General features: G+C 39.1%; 1 protein-coding gene across 1 annotated transcript in view; it reads left to right on the top strand.

Annotated features, from left to right (window-relative positions):
- Positions 1–15,723, top strand: part of svilb (supervillin b) — a 40,236-nt gene extending 24,513 nt beyond the window's left edge. The window contains exons 21-42 of the mRNA XM_062428554.1: positions 1,157–1,234; positions 1,834–1,981; positions 2,607–2,702; positions 2,998–3,078; positions 3,399–3,576; positions 3,914–4,086; positions 4,468–4,623; positions 4,803–4,939; positions 5,512–5,659; positions 5,781–5,926; positions 6,558–6,733; positions 7,418–7,565; positions 7,668–7,947; positions 8,097–8,248; positions 8,784–8,889; positions 9,151–9,358; positions 9,468–9,601; positions 9,968–10,123; positions 10,369–10,512; positions 10,960–11,081; positions 11,456–11,611; positions 14,466–15,723. Coding sequence (XP_062284538.1) covers positions 1,157–1,234; positions 1,834–1,981; positions 2,607–2,702; positions 2,998–3,078; positions 3,399–3,576; positions 3,914–4,086; positions 4,468–4,623; positions 4,803–4,939; positions 5,512–5,659; positions 5,781–5,926; positions 6,558–6,733; positions 7,418–7,565; positions 7,668–7,947; positions 8,097–8,248; positions 8,784–8,889; positions 9,151–9,358; positions 9,468–9,601; positions 9,968–10,123; positions 10,369–10,512; positions 10,960–11,081; positions 11,456–11,611; positions 14,466–14,552 — 3,210 coding nt within the window. The 3' untranslated portion in view covers positions 14,553–15,723. The remainder of the gene's footprint in view (positions 1–1,156; positions 1,235–1,833; positions 1,982–2,606; positions 2,703–2,997; positions 3,079–3,398; positions 3,577–3,913; positions 4,087–4,467; positions 4,624–4,802; positions 4,940–5,511; positions 5,660–5,780; positions 5,927–6,557; positions 6,734–7,417; positions 7,566–7,667; positions 7,948–8,096; positions 8,249–8,783; positions 8,890–9,150; positions 9,359–9,467; positions 9,602–9,967; positions 10,124–10,368; positions 10,513–10,959; positions 11,082–11,455; positions 11,612–14,465) is intronic.
- The last annotated feature ends 963 nt before the right edge of the window (positions 15,724–16,686 follow it).

A 16,686-nucleotide genomic window follows, 5' to 3' on the forward strand; every position in this document is an offset into this window, starting at 1 on the left:
CCCTTTAAAGTTAAATCTGAGGGGTTGTGAAATGATTAAGAAGTTAGGAAAGAAGACCAAAAACATTCATCAGCTTTCTAATACTGTGTTTTTAGGACATTTATCGTAGCTTTTTGTCTTGTAAAACACATCATCATTTTACCTCCTCAATCCTCAAATATATTGAAACTAATCAATCTGTCTATACCTTGTTTCTATAGTGGGAGAAATATTTAATTTAATACTTTTTATTGTTTAGAAAGGTCACAAGCCAGAATGGTTGGGAACCACTGATATACAGTAGAGTAAACGTAGAGCAGAACATAGAAGTATTACAATATCTTTCCCTCCATGCACCTTTAAACTGTTCTCTGTTTTCACTGCACTGGTAATGTAATATGTGACAAGCTGTGCCTGTCTCGAGTTACACAGCAGCAGGAGAAAAAAGGCTTCAGCAGTTTGATGCTTTGTTACTAACAGTAAACGCATCTTATTCAATGCTGATTAATGATTTTAGGAGCTTTTTTATTAAGGTATGCATGGTATTTTTTGTTAACAAGCAGGGGATTTGAGTTTTTAAAGCTTAATAACTAGATTATGGTGGCATAGTGGCTCAATGGTTGGCACTGTACCCTCACAGCAAGAAGGTCCTGGGTTCAAACCCTGGCTGTCCCAGGTCCTTTCTGTGTGTAGTTTGCATGTTTTCCCCATGTTTGCGTGAGGTTTCTGGTGGGTGCTCTGGTTTCCTCCCACCATCAGGGGTCAATACTCTTGTTGGTGCCCCTGGTCAACGCACTGGTAAAAAGGGTCAAAAGCAGAGGACATATTTCATTTTGATGTATGTGAGAGTGCTGAGAAATGACAATAAAGAAATTTTAATTCTAATTTTCTTAATGGAAGAAAGACAAACTGATATTTATATCATGTTTTTATGCTCCAAAACCATTGGATTTATAGTAAATGTGTGTTTAATTAGTACTGAGTTCTTTATTTATTCATTCATTCATTTATTTATGTATTAGTTCTATAATTATAGAGAATGGACTGGTTTGTTTCTAGCTTTGCACCGCCCATCTTTGCATCCCTCTCTCATCTCACCTGTGCATGCTCATTACTTTTCTGTCCATTTCCTCCTTTTCTTTTCCCTCCACTTATACATCCACCTCTACATCCTTAGGAACCTGTCTTCTCTTCCACTTTTTCTCCTCCTATCTCCCTCGGCCAAAAGTGTCAGTATATTGACCATCACATTCAGGTAAGGACGTTGCGCCCGGAACGCTCGATCGGGCTGCATGTACTGCAGTTTTTATCTTTCTCGCTTGGTTTGCAGCTACTCGTGTGAAGGGGCGGTTTTGGTGGTGTTGAGTTTTATTTGGTTACGACAGCGTGAGTATAATTCAGGGTACGGGCCATCACTCTTACTGTGGAATCACGTCACTTATATAGTCTAGAAAAGGACATGCACTTAGCTCGCTCGAATGCATCGAATCTTTTTATATCTGCTCGGTTTGATGCTGTTACTACATGAATAATTGCTCTCAAGGGAAGCGAGGAGTCACATCGAGTTATAGTGAAGCTGTAAGAGAGGTGATGTAGTGTTAGATAGTGTTGGGTAGTAGAGCTTTTACAATGTCTGTGAGTATTTGAACACTGTTATAATATCTCTTTTAGGTTTTGTTGTAAAATTGTTAAATAAATCCCTGCAACATGATTGAAAACACCCTGAAATTGAAGCAGACAGTCGGACTCCGTCTTGCATAGATAATTGTTTTGCATGCGAGACTTGGCAACTTGACAAACTATGATAATGATTCGTAATTTGACGTATTGTCTCATTTGCTGATGTCTGTGCAGAAGAGTGGAGAGGAGATTGAGGCCAAGATGACAATTGAGGAGAGGAAACACATGATTTCGACTCGGGAGGATGCCTGGAAATCAAAGGGGAAGGGAGCGGCCAATGACTCCACCCAGTACACTGTGGCTTCCCGTATGGTCAAGAAAGGTCAGTGCATGAATCTAACATGCTATACAGTTAAATCAATACTGTTCCCAACTCTGTGCATTAGCTCTTTTTGCCTATATAATATTTTTAAACCATGGGGTAGTAAAAGAGCACAAGAGCTGCAAAATCAACATTTTAGAGAAAAATCCAGAAGCTGCTCTTCCAAGACAAAGCTCCAACAGCCACGTAGAAACAAGATGCAGGTCTGAGGGAGGGAGTGTGTGCTGATTATGTCACATCACTCGGGTATTTAAAAATACAAACAATTACTTCATGCTGCCATTTGGGGCTGCTAGAGTGTGAAGTTGCTTAGTGCAGAATCAAAAATGACACCTAATATGACAGCTGAATATGAGCACAGCATTTATGTGCTTTTCTTTTGTTACTATATTTATAAATCAATAATACACCTCTTTGTAATGTTCTTTTTTTAGTGAGTTAACAGTGAACTCTGAATACACTGAACTGGAGCAGAAAAGAGGTTCTTTCCACTGTTATTTTGTCTCATCTCGTGTCTGTGTGTGTGTGTGTGTGTGTGTGTGTGTGTGTGTGTGTGTGTGTGTGTGTGTGTGTGTGTGTGTGTGTGTGTGTGTGTGTGTGTGTGCGTGTGTGTGTATGTGCTCAGGCCTGGCTGCTTCCTCCTCAGTTATCAGTCCCATCCTGTCACCGGTCTCCACCAGACTCAAGAGCAACATGCCGGCTATCAACAAACCACAAGAGGGTGAGACAGATTAGCAAGTCCTGTGTCATCACTGCCACGTCTGCTGGATCAATCCCAGTCAGACAAGATTTTTAATAACCACTGTAATTTCATTTAAGGGTCTTTTTTTATTTGTCATTCAGTCATATAAATTATGCCTCAGATTAAGCCACAGGTGAACATTATTATTACTATATAAAAATGTATTAAATGCGTAAAATTACTTAATTACCTAACATGTGAATAATTATGAGGAGACAAACCAAATGAGTGTTTTGATTTTCTTATAAATAGAGTTTAATTGTTCTTTTTTTAGAAATTGAGGCCAGACCTGAAATGGAATCAGACAAGAAATTAGATAAGTTGGAGAACTTCTTGGGACGTCTGAATAGCAAAGGTAGGTACTTCCACTCTTACTTTCAGGTCAGCTTAGCAATATTTTTGATAGTAATGAGAAATTAAATGACTAATGTGAATCACTGCCAGTACTTTGGTGCATTTAGCTAATGTTTTCTTTTTTAGCCTGCAAATTGTATTCAGTATCCCGTATGACAATATGATTTTATGACCTCTTTAACTATATTAATTCTCTAAAATGTAACTTAATTATCCAATGAGGGGTTTGCTGAGCATGCAAGATTGATTTTTAAAAAGTTCTAGTCATATGCCTTTATTGTGCCTCATCTTTTCTCTCTTGTATCTTTCTGTTGTGATCAGTGGCAGGTCTGCAGGAAACCACACTGACAGTGACTGAGAAGGCAGTGAAGGAAGTGATGAAGCTGGACGACGAGATCTTCTCCAAATTCTACAGACGTGTTGCTGAATTCCCGCGCATGCCCACCAGGATCGAGATCAGTGAGGACTTTGACGCCATATTCGGTTCTCAGGGTCCAAAGTGAGCGAATAATAAAGCTTTTAATGACGACTGTAGTGGATGATATATAACATCATATAACACAACTTTACTTATTGATGAGATGTTCACTGGTTATAATACCTCCCAAATTACCTCTGCTACAGATATCATAGTTGTAAATTAGTCAAGCATTTCATTTAGTAATGATATGAAGCCGTTAAGTATTTAAGTGAACAACTTACGAGAAAGCAATAACTCCAACAGTCTATTAGCAAGTTATTAACACCTTTAGTTATGCAATAAAAACTGCCAACCTCTTAATTAATATATCCAATTCCCCATTATTCTCATAAACCCTGGTTGTCTCCTTTACCAGGCTGACTTCAGCCATGGTGCAGCACAAGCGGTCGGTGCGCCCGTCCAGGAACGTCCAGTCGTCCAGAAACCCTGTAAAGATGCTGGCGGCCAGAGAGGACATCAGACACGAGTACACCGAGCAGAGACTGAACGTGGCACAGCTAGAGAGCAAGAGGATAAAGACTGAGAAGAGTGAGTGGATGGATCACAGTGTGTGTTTGGGGAAGGCGACAAATCAGCATCTCTGCCTTCTGCTTAATAGTAAAAAAAAATCTCTGCTGAAAATTGGAAACCTTCCCATTTATCCTCTTCTTCTTCCTCTTATTCTTCTTTTTTTCTCACCAATACCAGAAATTGTGCTTCAAGCACTGCAAAAAATAATCCATCCTCACCTCTTTGATGATTGTACAAACAGTACCAATTGGCACAAAGCCTCATATGACCCACTTTTACATCAGCGTTTACTTCTGAAATTTAGCTGCGTTAAAGTTTAATGAAGTATTTATGTTTGTTTTTTTTACCCCCTGTAGCGCTGGGTTTTTAAAAATAAATTGTGAACTCTTTTCATTTCAGCAAATAAAACCTCTGAGTACTCTGATGCCGCTCTAGCAGGTCTGGCCAGTAAAGAAAACTTCAGTAGTGTGAATTTGCGCAGCGTCAACATCTCCGAGCAGATGTCCAACAACAGCGCTGTGCCGTACAAGAACCTCATGCTGATGCACATCAAAGGTAAGAACTCCTTTTTGACTTATTAGGTGCTGTTTAACCTGCGTTTTGAGGCTCCCGTCCATGCTAATATTTCACTCAAATACCTTTTAATGTTTAATGTCAGTTAGAGCAGTTACGTTTTTCTCAGACACTGATATTCCTGATATGCAGGTGAATAAATTTGACATCATTCTGTCCAGGTCGTCGTCACGTTCAGACCAGATTAGTCGAGCCGAGAGCGTCATCACTTAACAGTGGAGACTGTTTCCTGCTGGTGACTCCGGAGCACTGCTTTGTCTGGATCGGAGAGTTCTCAAATGTCATCGAGAGGGCAAAGGTGAGTATTTTTTACTTTTATTGTGACACACTGAAGCAGATACACAGAGTTTTGTTTTAGGTTGCATTTGAATAAAAATGATTAATCTGTGATTCTCTTGCTGATTGCACTTCTCTTCACACAGTCTTTCTCTCTCATACACTCACGAGCACACACTGACACATATTCCCATCTGTGCTCCTCATCAAACACATGCTTTCAGGCTAGTCTAGATCTCTTCCATTTCCCCAAGGAGGTCTGTCTAGACACTTTCTAATAAACATTTGTTTTTTCTACTCCGCCTCCTCGCCCAATACTGTTTACTTATTTTATTAAGATTTTATGCACAAAGGCCCAACATGATTCACCAAATCATATTTTGTCTTCAGTACATGACAGTATTGTTGTCTAGTTGCACTGGGTTGGCAGAATGTTTGTATAGATATAAAGAGCTGAGTTAACCAGTCCTTGATTAATCAAGAAAAGTCACATTTACTTTCACCATGAGAGTATGAAACACCTATACATCATCACTGCAACTCACCATTTTTTAAAGGATGAAAGGCTGAGGTTCCTTTTTTTCTTGCCTTTAGGCGAAAGATTTTGCCACATTCATCCAGACCAAGAAGGACATGGGCTGCAGGGCGAACCATGTGCAGACCATCGAGGAAGGGGTCAACTCACAGAGTCCAGATACTCAGCAGTTCTGGGCAATTTTAGGAGGACAAACCGCTTACCAATGTAAGAAATTAGGTCTTAAAAAAATTGGCAGTTAAAGCCATTGGTCTCCATTTACAATGTCTTAAAGTGAGAGTACAGATATCCTGTTAACGTTTGGTATATGTGTGTAATTGTGTGATAGCGGCGGGTCCACCAGAGGATGACGAGCAGTTTGAGAACGCCATCGTGGAAACCAACTGTATCTTCCGTCTGCTGGATGACAAACTGGTTCCTGATGATGAAGAGTGGGGGAAGGTCCCTCACAGCTCTCTGCTGGCGCCCAAAGATGTCAGTAAAAAACTTTTTGTCTGTGCACAAAAACCTTTTTCTGTACCATTACTCACTGTAATCAGAGGAGAACCCATTTTTCTGTTCCGGTAGCCTCATTAGACCAAAGTTCAATGGGATCAAGACCTGATCTGTATCCCAGTGTGTAGCTCATCATTTATTTAAAACTAACGTGTAAAAGTATCTGATGGTGGGCTTTTTCTTTATGGCACGAGCTGCTCTGAATATTGAAATATTTTAGGTTCCTTTTTCAGAGGAGCTCTGGTTTTAATTGGTTACCAAGCAACAACAGGTCGCATGGCAAGCACCTCATACATCCATCAGTGCACTGCTGCTGCTGCTGGGGCTAAGACCAGAAAGTCCACTGCAGTTATATTAAGTAATTTGCATTTAGATTATGAAGCATCTAACGCTCTTACATGTTATTTTATACATGTAAGATGTTCCTTTAGTTGATATGTATGTGCATGTTGTGATTTATGTTATGCTTCTAGTCCTGTAAACCCATCTTTCAAAATCTAAATTATTAACATTTTAAATGTAAAGACATAAAACTAAAACTGACCTGAATATTAATTAGTTTAAAATAGAAAGTTGAATGGTTGTTGTTGCTGTGCTGTGTGTGCTGCAGGTGTTGGTGTTTGACTTCGGCAGTGAGGTGTACGTGTGGCACGGCAAAGAGGTGACTCTGGCCCAGAGGAAGGTGGCTTTCCAGCTGGCCAAACACCTCTGGAACGGGACGTTTGACTACACCTGTTGTGACATCAACCCGCTGGACCCCGGAGGCTGCAACACACTCATACCCAGGTGGGAACACTCACACTTGTTTTTATCACTTGTGAGGATATTATTTTGAATTATGTTCATTCTTTCAAGGCTTTCCCTGACATTAAATATAAATCCAGTTCTTACCTCAACCTCAAATTCACCATAACCCTAAACCTTAACTGTAAAAGTCTTAACCCTGAAATAAATAGTTTACCTTGCAAGCTTTTTGTCATCAAATGGGAGGTGAGTCCCCATAATGTGACTATGTGACCTGTTAATGGCCCCAAAATCTGATCTCATTAAGATAACCCCAACTCTTACCTTAACCTTTACTTAAACTTAATCCTTAAACCAATACACTCCTTTAAAGAAAGGAGGAGTGTTTTTATATCCTCACTCTAATGCTCTAAACACACATTGGTTCTCACAATAGAAGCACAATAGCACACAGACATACAGTTTAAAGGTGTTGACTTTCCTCTTTAGGTTGTTTAGGATTATCGTCTTGCCACCATCTGCATCTTTATATATAAGCTACAGTTATAACAAACTGTATCTAGAAAACAAAGCATACATTAAAAAAACACACGTATATGAACTGGCATGTGCAAACATACACATTTAAAAAGCATGGTCTTACTTTTTTAAAGCTTTTTGATGCAGCATAGAATGGTCTAAAGTTTATCTCCTTTTCTTTGTGTGTGTTGGTTCATCTCACCACAGGAAGGGCCAGGGCCGTCCTGATTGGGCGATATTCGGCAGGCTGACAGAGCACAACGAGACAATCTTGTTCAAGGAGAAGTTTGTGGATTGGACTGAAGCAAAGTCTCCGACACCGAAGGAGGAATGCGAGCTCTTTCCCGAGCTGAAGGTGCACAAAGGCACATCATACAGACAGAAAAAGCAGAATATATACATTTATTAATCACACAGGTCACTATATGTTCTCTCTGTTGAACTCTCTCTCTCCCAGGAGGCCCCGGGACGAGACTGCCGGCCTTATGACGCCACCCTGATGCTGCCCGTCCTCCAATCATCCATTTCCACCATCTTGGACGGTATAAATGTCGGCCGCGGACATGGCCCGGTCGAGACCGAGGACCACATGAGGAATCAGGAGATCAGCACAGTCTCAGTGGACGTCTGGCACATCCTGGAGTTCGACTACAGCCGCCTCCCACGCCAGAGCATCGGCCAGTTCCACGAGGGAGACGCCTACGTGGTCAAATGGAAGTACACGGTCACCACCTCAGGTTAGTGACTGTGAACTCAAGTACTTTGACCTTATCATGTGTTTATTACTAGATGCTAATTACAACCTCTATAAAATAGAAATAAAATGTCAGTAAAAGTCAACCTTAACTTAAATTCATTGATGTGTATTTCTGTTTGTGTGTCCCAGTTGGTCGTAGGCAGAACCCGGAGGCGAGGAGTAGCGGGCCGGGGAAGGAGAGATGCTGCTACTTCTTCTGGCAGGGCCGATACTCCACAGTCAGCGAGAAGGGAACGTCAGCGCTGATGACGGTGGAGCTGGACGAGGAGAGAGGGGCGCAGGTACAGGAGACAAGGCCTCACACCACATAATAATCAGATAAACAAAACACAGACTAACGTATTGAATATTTGGCTTGAGGTATAAAAAAAGCATTCATATAACTAATCAGTAAATAATACCAATAATCCAACACTCATGTGGTCAAATAAATGTTTTTACAATTTATTTTTAGTGTATCTTTCAACCAATTTAAGGAAACATCTGGACAGATGTGTTGAGACTGTAAAATAAAAGTGCAGTTAGTAGAAGAAAAAACATAAAAGTGATGCATTCAGTATTTGAGCTGTTGTAGTTTAACACACTTTTGAAGTTAATTCTTCCCTCTATAAGAAAGGCATCAAGATATCAGGTATCGAGGCTGAGTGTGGGGAAAGCAACTTATTTTTGGGTCAAAATCTTTTATCCTTAAAATCATTATATTAATAAGACCCAAATGAATGCGAACCTACTCTACTACTCTACGCTTATATTATTGAATATACTGTATACTGTCTGTATTAGCAGCATCATGAACTGTGCTCCTGTGTGTTTCAGGTCCAGGTGCAGCAGGGGAGGGAGCCTCCATGTTTCCTGCAGTGCTTCAACGGAGGAATGATTGTCCACTCTGGCAAGAGAGAGGAGGAGGAGGAGAACACTCAGAGTAAATATTGATTGTCTAAATGGCAGAGTGGTCGTTAAATCCCCCTATTACTCTGATTATTAAGGAATTTATCAGTCCTACACAGAATAGGACAATAGTTCTCAAGCTTTTTTGGCTACTGTACCCCTGGCATATCAACAATGAAAGTAAACAACATAATGGGTCAACATGGTTATTATTGATAATTATTTTGTTTTACATAAATGTAAGTAATTTGCTAACAAAAAAGTTGTGTTTTGGTTCACCTGCCCGTCTGTCCAGGTGATTGGCGTCTGTACTGCGTGCGGGGCGAGGTGCCGGTAGAGGGCCACCTGCTGGAGGTGGCGAGTCACTGCAGCAGCCTGCGTTCCCGAGCCTCCATGATCCTGCTCAACATTAACAAAGCCATCATCTATCTGTGGCACGGCTGCAAGACGCAGCTACACACTCGCAGCGTGGGAAACACAGCGGCACTTAAGATCAAAGAACAGTGAGTGCAATCGTTTCACTTTGGGATGAATTTAAAGATACTATTTAACACATAAATACAGATTAAAATGTAATACACTGACACACTGACTCCCTCCTGCTTCTCTCAGGTGTCCTCTGGAAGCAGGTCTCCACAGCAGCAGCAAGGTGACCATCCATGAATGTGATGAGGGAGTGGAGCCTCCGGGCTTCTGGGAGGCTCTGGGGAGAAAAGACAGGAAGGCCTACGACTGCATGCTGCAAGGTACAAGATCCATCACTCAATTTACAACTCTTTAACGTGAAAAGTGATTAATTTACTCCTAACAGTACATACTTTAATATTACCTCATTTGCTGATACAAACATACACCAAAAGGTATTTTCTGTCATGTGCAAAAGGTACCTTTAATGTTCTCATAAATACTGTACGCAGGGCGAGATGTTTGCATAAAATTAACAATAATGATTTAAATCAGACTAGTAAACAAGAACCTCACCAGCAAATGTTTGGGTTTAAGTTCCTGCACTCAAAATTTGAGATGCTACACTAATCTCTAAGTTCGGGTTCTACAATGTCACAACTCAGAGGGATGATGTATGTTGTTGGTTTTCTACTTTTCTTTTTCAGATCCAGGTAAATTCAACTTCACCCCGCGGCTCTTCCAGCTGAGCAGCACATCTGGAGAGTTTGTGGCCACTGAGTTCTTCCACCCGTCCAGAGCTCCAGACCTGGTCAGCTCGCTGCCCTTCTTGCAGGAGGACCTGTACAACGCATCACAACCTGGTAAGACACAGACGGCATGTTTGAGGTTTTTATCCTTGTGGATCATTTGGGGAAATGTATAACTTAATACATGGCATTAGATTAAAGACAAAATGTAATCTTCCTCTTGCAGAAATTCATTCACATAGCAGAATTTACTGGCTTTAAAAATTATTTCTTCTGTACATTTCATGCTAAAAATGTATATTTGAATTAGATGCACAACAGGCTATATGCAGAGTGACATCTCTCTCTCTCCTCCGCAGCTTTGTTCCTGGTGGATAACTTCCACGAGGTTTACTTGTGGCAGGGGTGGTGGCCTCAGGACAGCGAGTGCACCGGATCGGCTCGTATCCGCTGGGATGCAGACCGGAAGTGTGCCATGGAGACCGTGCTCCAGTACTGCAGAGGTAAGTGAATAATAGGTGATAGCTGGAACATATATGGTGTATATGTAAAACATTTATATAAATTATCTGGATAAAAACTGAATTAAGAATTAGTTCCTCAATGTCTATTTTACCGTTTAAAATGGCATATTTGATTGTAATGTAACACAAGACGAAAATAGTGGATACATTTGGTGTCAATAATAATGGAGAGTCAGGGAAATATGGCTTTTGGAGTTAACTGCTTTCACAATCTGATCACCAGATACCAATTTCCACTCTGCCAATAATTTACATTGATAAATTTAGAATCAGTGGATTTACTCTTTAATTATAAGAGCAATTGTGAATGTTGATAAAATGAATTCATATTTCTCCACGTCCTCTTATCTGCTGAAATTCCATGACAGATTTTACATATTTCAGTTCATTTCAATGTCCAAGTGATTTTGTGACTTCCTCTTGCAGAGAAAAATGACAAGAAGTCTCAGAAGTCGTATCTGATCCACGCCGGTCTGGAGCCGCTCACCTTCACCAACATGTTTCCCAGCTGGGAGCACAGAGAGGACGTGGCTGAGATCACAGAGAGGGTCAGACGCCCATTTTTATTTGCTTGCAGTTATACCTTAATTACCATAATACGTGCCCTACTGTCCCCAGAGTTTTATATATAAAGTACTCGTCCAAAAAAACTGCGTGGAATCAAAAAAGGGATCAAAATAGACCTCTTATTACCCTCTTTTGGGCTCATTTGTTGCTGAATTTACTGTTTACTAAATCTCATACTGTACATACATAAAAAACTGAGCTTGCAAATATTTAAAAATTACATTAACAGTATAAAATATATAAATACAAGCCTATGTGTTGCCTCTTTGCATTCTCACACATTTATAAACTAGTTGTCCCAATAGCGGCCCTTGTTAGCAACGACCTGACACTGTGTGCTCTGTTGCGGCTGCAGGAAGCGGAGGTGTGTAACCAGATCATCCTGGTGGAGGACGTGTTGGCCCGGCTCTGTCAGAACACCTTCCCTCTGGCTCAGCTGCAGGCCCGGCCGCTCCCAGAGGGAGTCGACCCGCTCCGCTTGGAGATCTACCTGTCTGACCAGGACTTTGAGGTCAGTAAAGGTTCATGTTTGTTTTTGTTTGTTATATTGGAGTTAAAAAATAGGTATATGTTTCCCTGTTTTAGACTTTTTAGGGTATTTTTGTTTGTTCAAGAGGGAATTTTTAAGTAAATTGTATTAAATAAATCATAAAACAACAAATGCTTATCAATCTCTTGAATTTGGCAGCCATAAATTATAAGTTCCTCATCACAGAAACAACAGATTTTGTTTCCAGTTGTCTCCCATCATTGTCTTTAAGATGAAGAATCCACTCTCTAACATTTTAACCTCTGTTAGTCATTTCTGTTGTGCATTACTGATGTATTTCATAGATAATTAACCAAAAGCAGGCAGGAAAGCTTGATGGTATCTTTGACTCGGAGCTAAACTTTGTGGCTCATGTGTTACATGTGACCAAATCTGCTTTTTATCATTTCAAAAACCCAACACAGAGACACTAATTGATCTTTGAGTTGCTCCAAACTGGATTTAAAAAATGTTGTTTTTATGCTTTGAGCTGTTGGAAATAGTCCATCTGATCTGAGAGCAGCTGAAAATCTCTTTATCCTGCCTTTTCAATATTTTATGGACATTATTTACCTTATTTTTATTTAAATTTATTAAGGTTTTAAAATCTTTCTATTTTACTCTTTCAAATGAATTTTATTGGTTTTACATTTTCATCATTTTCATCTCACCTGCTCATTAGTTTCAAATTATTTTTTACTGTTTTACATTTTTACTGTCTTATTATCAGCTTATCGATCATCTGTAAAACACTTTAAATTGCACTAACCTGCTTGAAAGGTGGACATGAAAATATTTCCACAAACAGCTTCAGTACTTTGTGATATTTGAGGAGCCGTTTCATGCTAACATTCAACGAAATCCAATATAAATGAGGCAAAGATTCAAGAGAGTACATCACAGCTCTTCATCTGTAAATATCCTGCAGTGTGCTGAGACTGAACTCCTCATTCATATCCTCCATCCCTAACTCCATCTAACTCTCACTTTACAGACCAAGTTGTAGGTGGATTCAGGTAAGAAGAGCCACTTGTGTGATTCATCAGCACTGGCGACCTCCCCGCCCTTCTTTCGAGCACGTCAGCTTGTGTTTCTCTTTTTTTTTTCTTTTTTTTTTTTTTTTATGTGGATGTAACTCTGACTCACTCTCCCTCTTTCACTCCCCCGTCTCTTTAAGTGTGGTGCCGGTTGAGGAAGAAAGTTTTGTGCACGGCTGCACGATGACGTCGATTAGGAAAAGATCATCCCAGACTACTCGGTTAGACGTTACAGATAGATAGAGTCCTTTTTAAATCAGCTGCAGTCCCTAAAGGATTCGTACTGATAAATGTGAAATGACAGACAACCCGAATATAGAGCCCATTCCTGCCAAGAAAATGAATAGATGAAAAGTTATATATGATAAAAATAGAAACTCTCATAAAAAGTCATTATAATTCTGGCTTATTATGTGACATTTTTGACTTATTATCTAATCATTTTGATGTATTAATTCACCATTTTTACCTTATAATCCAAAATTTGACCCACTGAAAAAAATATAGTCTTCCTTTTTAATGTTTCTCTCTATCAGGAATGAGCTTCAATACAAGCTGCAGTCATAATGAGTTTACACTCCAACAGCGTCTAACACACCTCCCTCCTGTATATGAACAAATGAATTTGTAAATTAGACGTTTAAACACTTTTTTTTTTTTTTTTTTGCCAAATTAATACCGTTGTTGATTGTGGTCATTAACACGTTTAATTGTGCAGCTCGTTGTATCGCCCTGCTCGGCACCTCCGACTACACCACACTCCTGTAATCACTCCACACTCTCTCTCTCTCTCTTTTTCTCTCTCTCTCTCTCTCTCTCTGCTGGTGCTATTCTTTCTCTTCACACTCACCTTCCACCTGAGACTCTCTCCTCTCAGTTCATGTAAAATGCATTTATGATTCACCGACAGCCACACACTGCAGTCTGACTCACCGTCTGTCTGTGGAGCACAAAGTGGAGGCATGAAAACAACCACGACTTAACTAAACTTGTCCTTGTGTGGTAGAGCAGGAAAACACCCACAGATGTTTTCAACTTCATGTCGTGTTAAAAATATCCAGTTGTGACGTCAATAGTGATTTAAAAGATGGAAATGTCCAGAAAGGTTTATTTATACAGGGAGTTCAGTGACACTGGACAATGAAAGTGAACATTTAGACAAATATTCAAAAAGTACTAAACTATAGATAAATGAGAAAATTGAGAAAGAGAAAAAAAAGGCATTTAAAACTATCTGAATCCTTATTTTGGATCATATTCTTTATTTTAATCTACATTTTATAACAATTTGGTATATATATTTTTAATTTATTCAGATGCACTGAATTTTCCTCACAGTTATAAATGAAGTGTTATCTTATGTAAGAACATAGCAATATGAGTTAAGAGTCAAATACATACTGTATGTAGAAAATGTCATTTATTATCTTATTTCTGAGTAGCTGCAGATCAGTGATTGATACTCATGAAGCTAAAAAATAATAATAATAAAATCTACTCTAGAACTTATAGACGCATACATTTCCTCATTTTGAGCAGTAAATATGATGTGCTGTAATTCAGGTATTTAATAGATAAAAAATGGCCCTATTACAGATCATAAAATAGCATTTCTCGTGTCATTTTGGTCGTGTTGTTTAGTAGCTAGAGTGGCCGACGGTTGGCGGCTCCACAGCTGTTATGAGAGACAGAAAACACACCAACGCTTCCCTTTGAAACAGCTTTTTTTAAATGCAGCAAACACAATGTTGAATTTTCTGAGTCATTCATAAACTCTTTGTGTGTCTGTGTCATTACAGAAAGCTTTAGAAATGAAGAAAGAGGAATACGAACGTCTGCCAGGGTGGAAGCAAGTGAACTTAAAGAAGGCCAAAGGACTGTTTTGAGGAAGTTTTTTTAAAATGGAAGATGGCACGTGAAGAGGACAAAGAGTGGACAGTTGCAGATGGAGAGACACGGGCAACGACCTGTGAACCTGAAGTCTGAAGACGTCGACACAGAAATCTGAAGAAAAAGCTACGTGAAGGTTGAGACTGGAGATACGCTCGCCTCGCTTATATAGTCATGTTCTACCTTACATCTTTGTCAGTACGTAACAAAATTAAATTCAAGCGGTTTAACGGAAGGTAAAAACCCCACCGTGCTTTGATCCATACATGGTGTATGTGTGTATTTGGACTAAATCACCGCTCATGCCATGGACGTGCACACTAGGACGCTTGGTGTCAGAGTGCCATGCTACGGTCGTGTATGTATGTGCGTGCGACTGTATATAACGTTTGTGTACGTACGTGCGCCTGCGTAACGTTGGTGTAAATGTGTGTGTGTGCGTAGGTGCGTTTGTGACTTTGTATTTATGTAAAAAAAAACAAAAAACCTGTAGGAGCAGGATGAGGTCGACGTCAGACGTTGTGAGTGTCGTTTTTTTTTTTCTTCTCTTGTCTACAGCGTCTGGATGCTGTCAGGCCAAGTAGGTCAAAACTAATGTTGCTCGATTGTGTTGAAACTGCCGTGTGACTCTGACTGAGTGACTGAGCACCTGAGAGCAGAGTGAAGAGTTGTAATTAAAAAAAAAAAAAAGGTTTGATTTTAATGAGGAATGAGAAGCAGCAGCTTGATGAATCTGAATGTATAGTGCCTTGCTTTTTGTGTACAGTTTATATACAGAAATTCTAGTCTGCATTTTTAAAGACTTTCTTTGTGATATAAGACATAGTGAATTAAATCACAATTATGCCCAACTAAAACCACGAGTCTGTCTGTGTCTCCTGCTTCATAAATTAAAGCAGTAACATTTTTAAGATTATTTCTGAATCATTTTCTGAATTCATTGATTAATCATTTGGTCAGAAAATTGTGAAAAATGTCCATGAACCAAAGAAGATGTGTTCAGATTGCTTGTTTTGACCAAAAATAAAGTCGAAAACCAAAAAGACGTTCAGATCAAAGACAAAGAAAAGCAGCAGATCATCACATTCGAGGAGGTGGAAATCATGAGTTTTGCACATTTTTTTTGGGGGAGGGGATGAATTAAAATAAATAATTGATTTTCAAATTGTTGCTGATTATTGACTGAGTAATTGTTTCAGTTGTATAAAGTAGAAATCTAGTTCTTTTAAAGTTATTTTAAAAAGCCAGTATCAAGGAAAGTACATACTGTATAATGGATTTGCAACAACTCAATTTTAGAATAATAAAAACAAGCATATCTAATGCAGTAGTTCAAACATTCAGAATGTTGTGTACCTGAAAATCCATATTATAAATGTGAAATGAAGTGATTTTAGTGGGTTTTTCAAGATTAATTGGCACTGGCCTTAAAGAAAGTCATGTGGTGCGACCATGATTCATCTTGAAATAAATACATTTACTTAACACGCTTCACATCTTTCTTTTTTTTTTTTACAAGTTTTCAGTAATATAAAGTGTTTGGAAACAAAGTATTTGCATTTTTTATTTTTTTTTGTAAATGATGATCTTTTATTTATATAAGATATTTCAAGATGAACTTTTTTTGAGGCCAGTGCCAATTAATCTTGAAAAACCCACTAAAATCACTTTCACATTTATAATATGGATCTTCAGGTACACAACATTCTGAATGTTTGAACTACTGCATTAGATGTGCTTGTTTTTATTATTCTACAATTGAGTTGTTGAAAATCCTTATACGTCACTGACCCATATATAAAGAAATGTCCACTCTTTTCAAATTATTAACTTCATTTTCAACCAAAAAAAATCTTGCCCAATGAGGAGTTTGGACTTGATCACAGGTCACAGTTTACAGTCACCAATATACTGTGCATATACTGTATGTATATCTAGATAGTGTGTATATATCTATATACTGAAACAGGTTTTTCTTGCTCTAATTATTCCTCCTATTCATATTGACTATTAAAAGATCTCCAAACCCACTTTTAATCTAAGTGATGGGGGCCAAAATGAAGCTGCTGTGAGGCCTCCGATGTCCACATAAGTCAAATTAAATGAATATCTTCCAAAGTGCTGCCTGAT

This window comes from Scomber scombrus, chromosome 11 (assembly GCF_963691925.1).
Source record: "Scomber scombrus chromosome 11, fScoSco1.1, whole genome shotgun sequence".
NCBI lineage: Eukaryota > Metazoa > Chordata > Actinopteri > Scombriformes > Scombridae > Scomber > Scomber scombrus.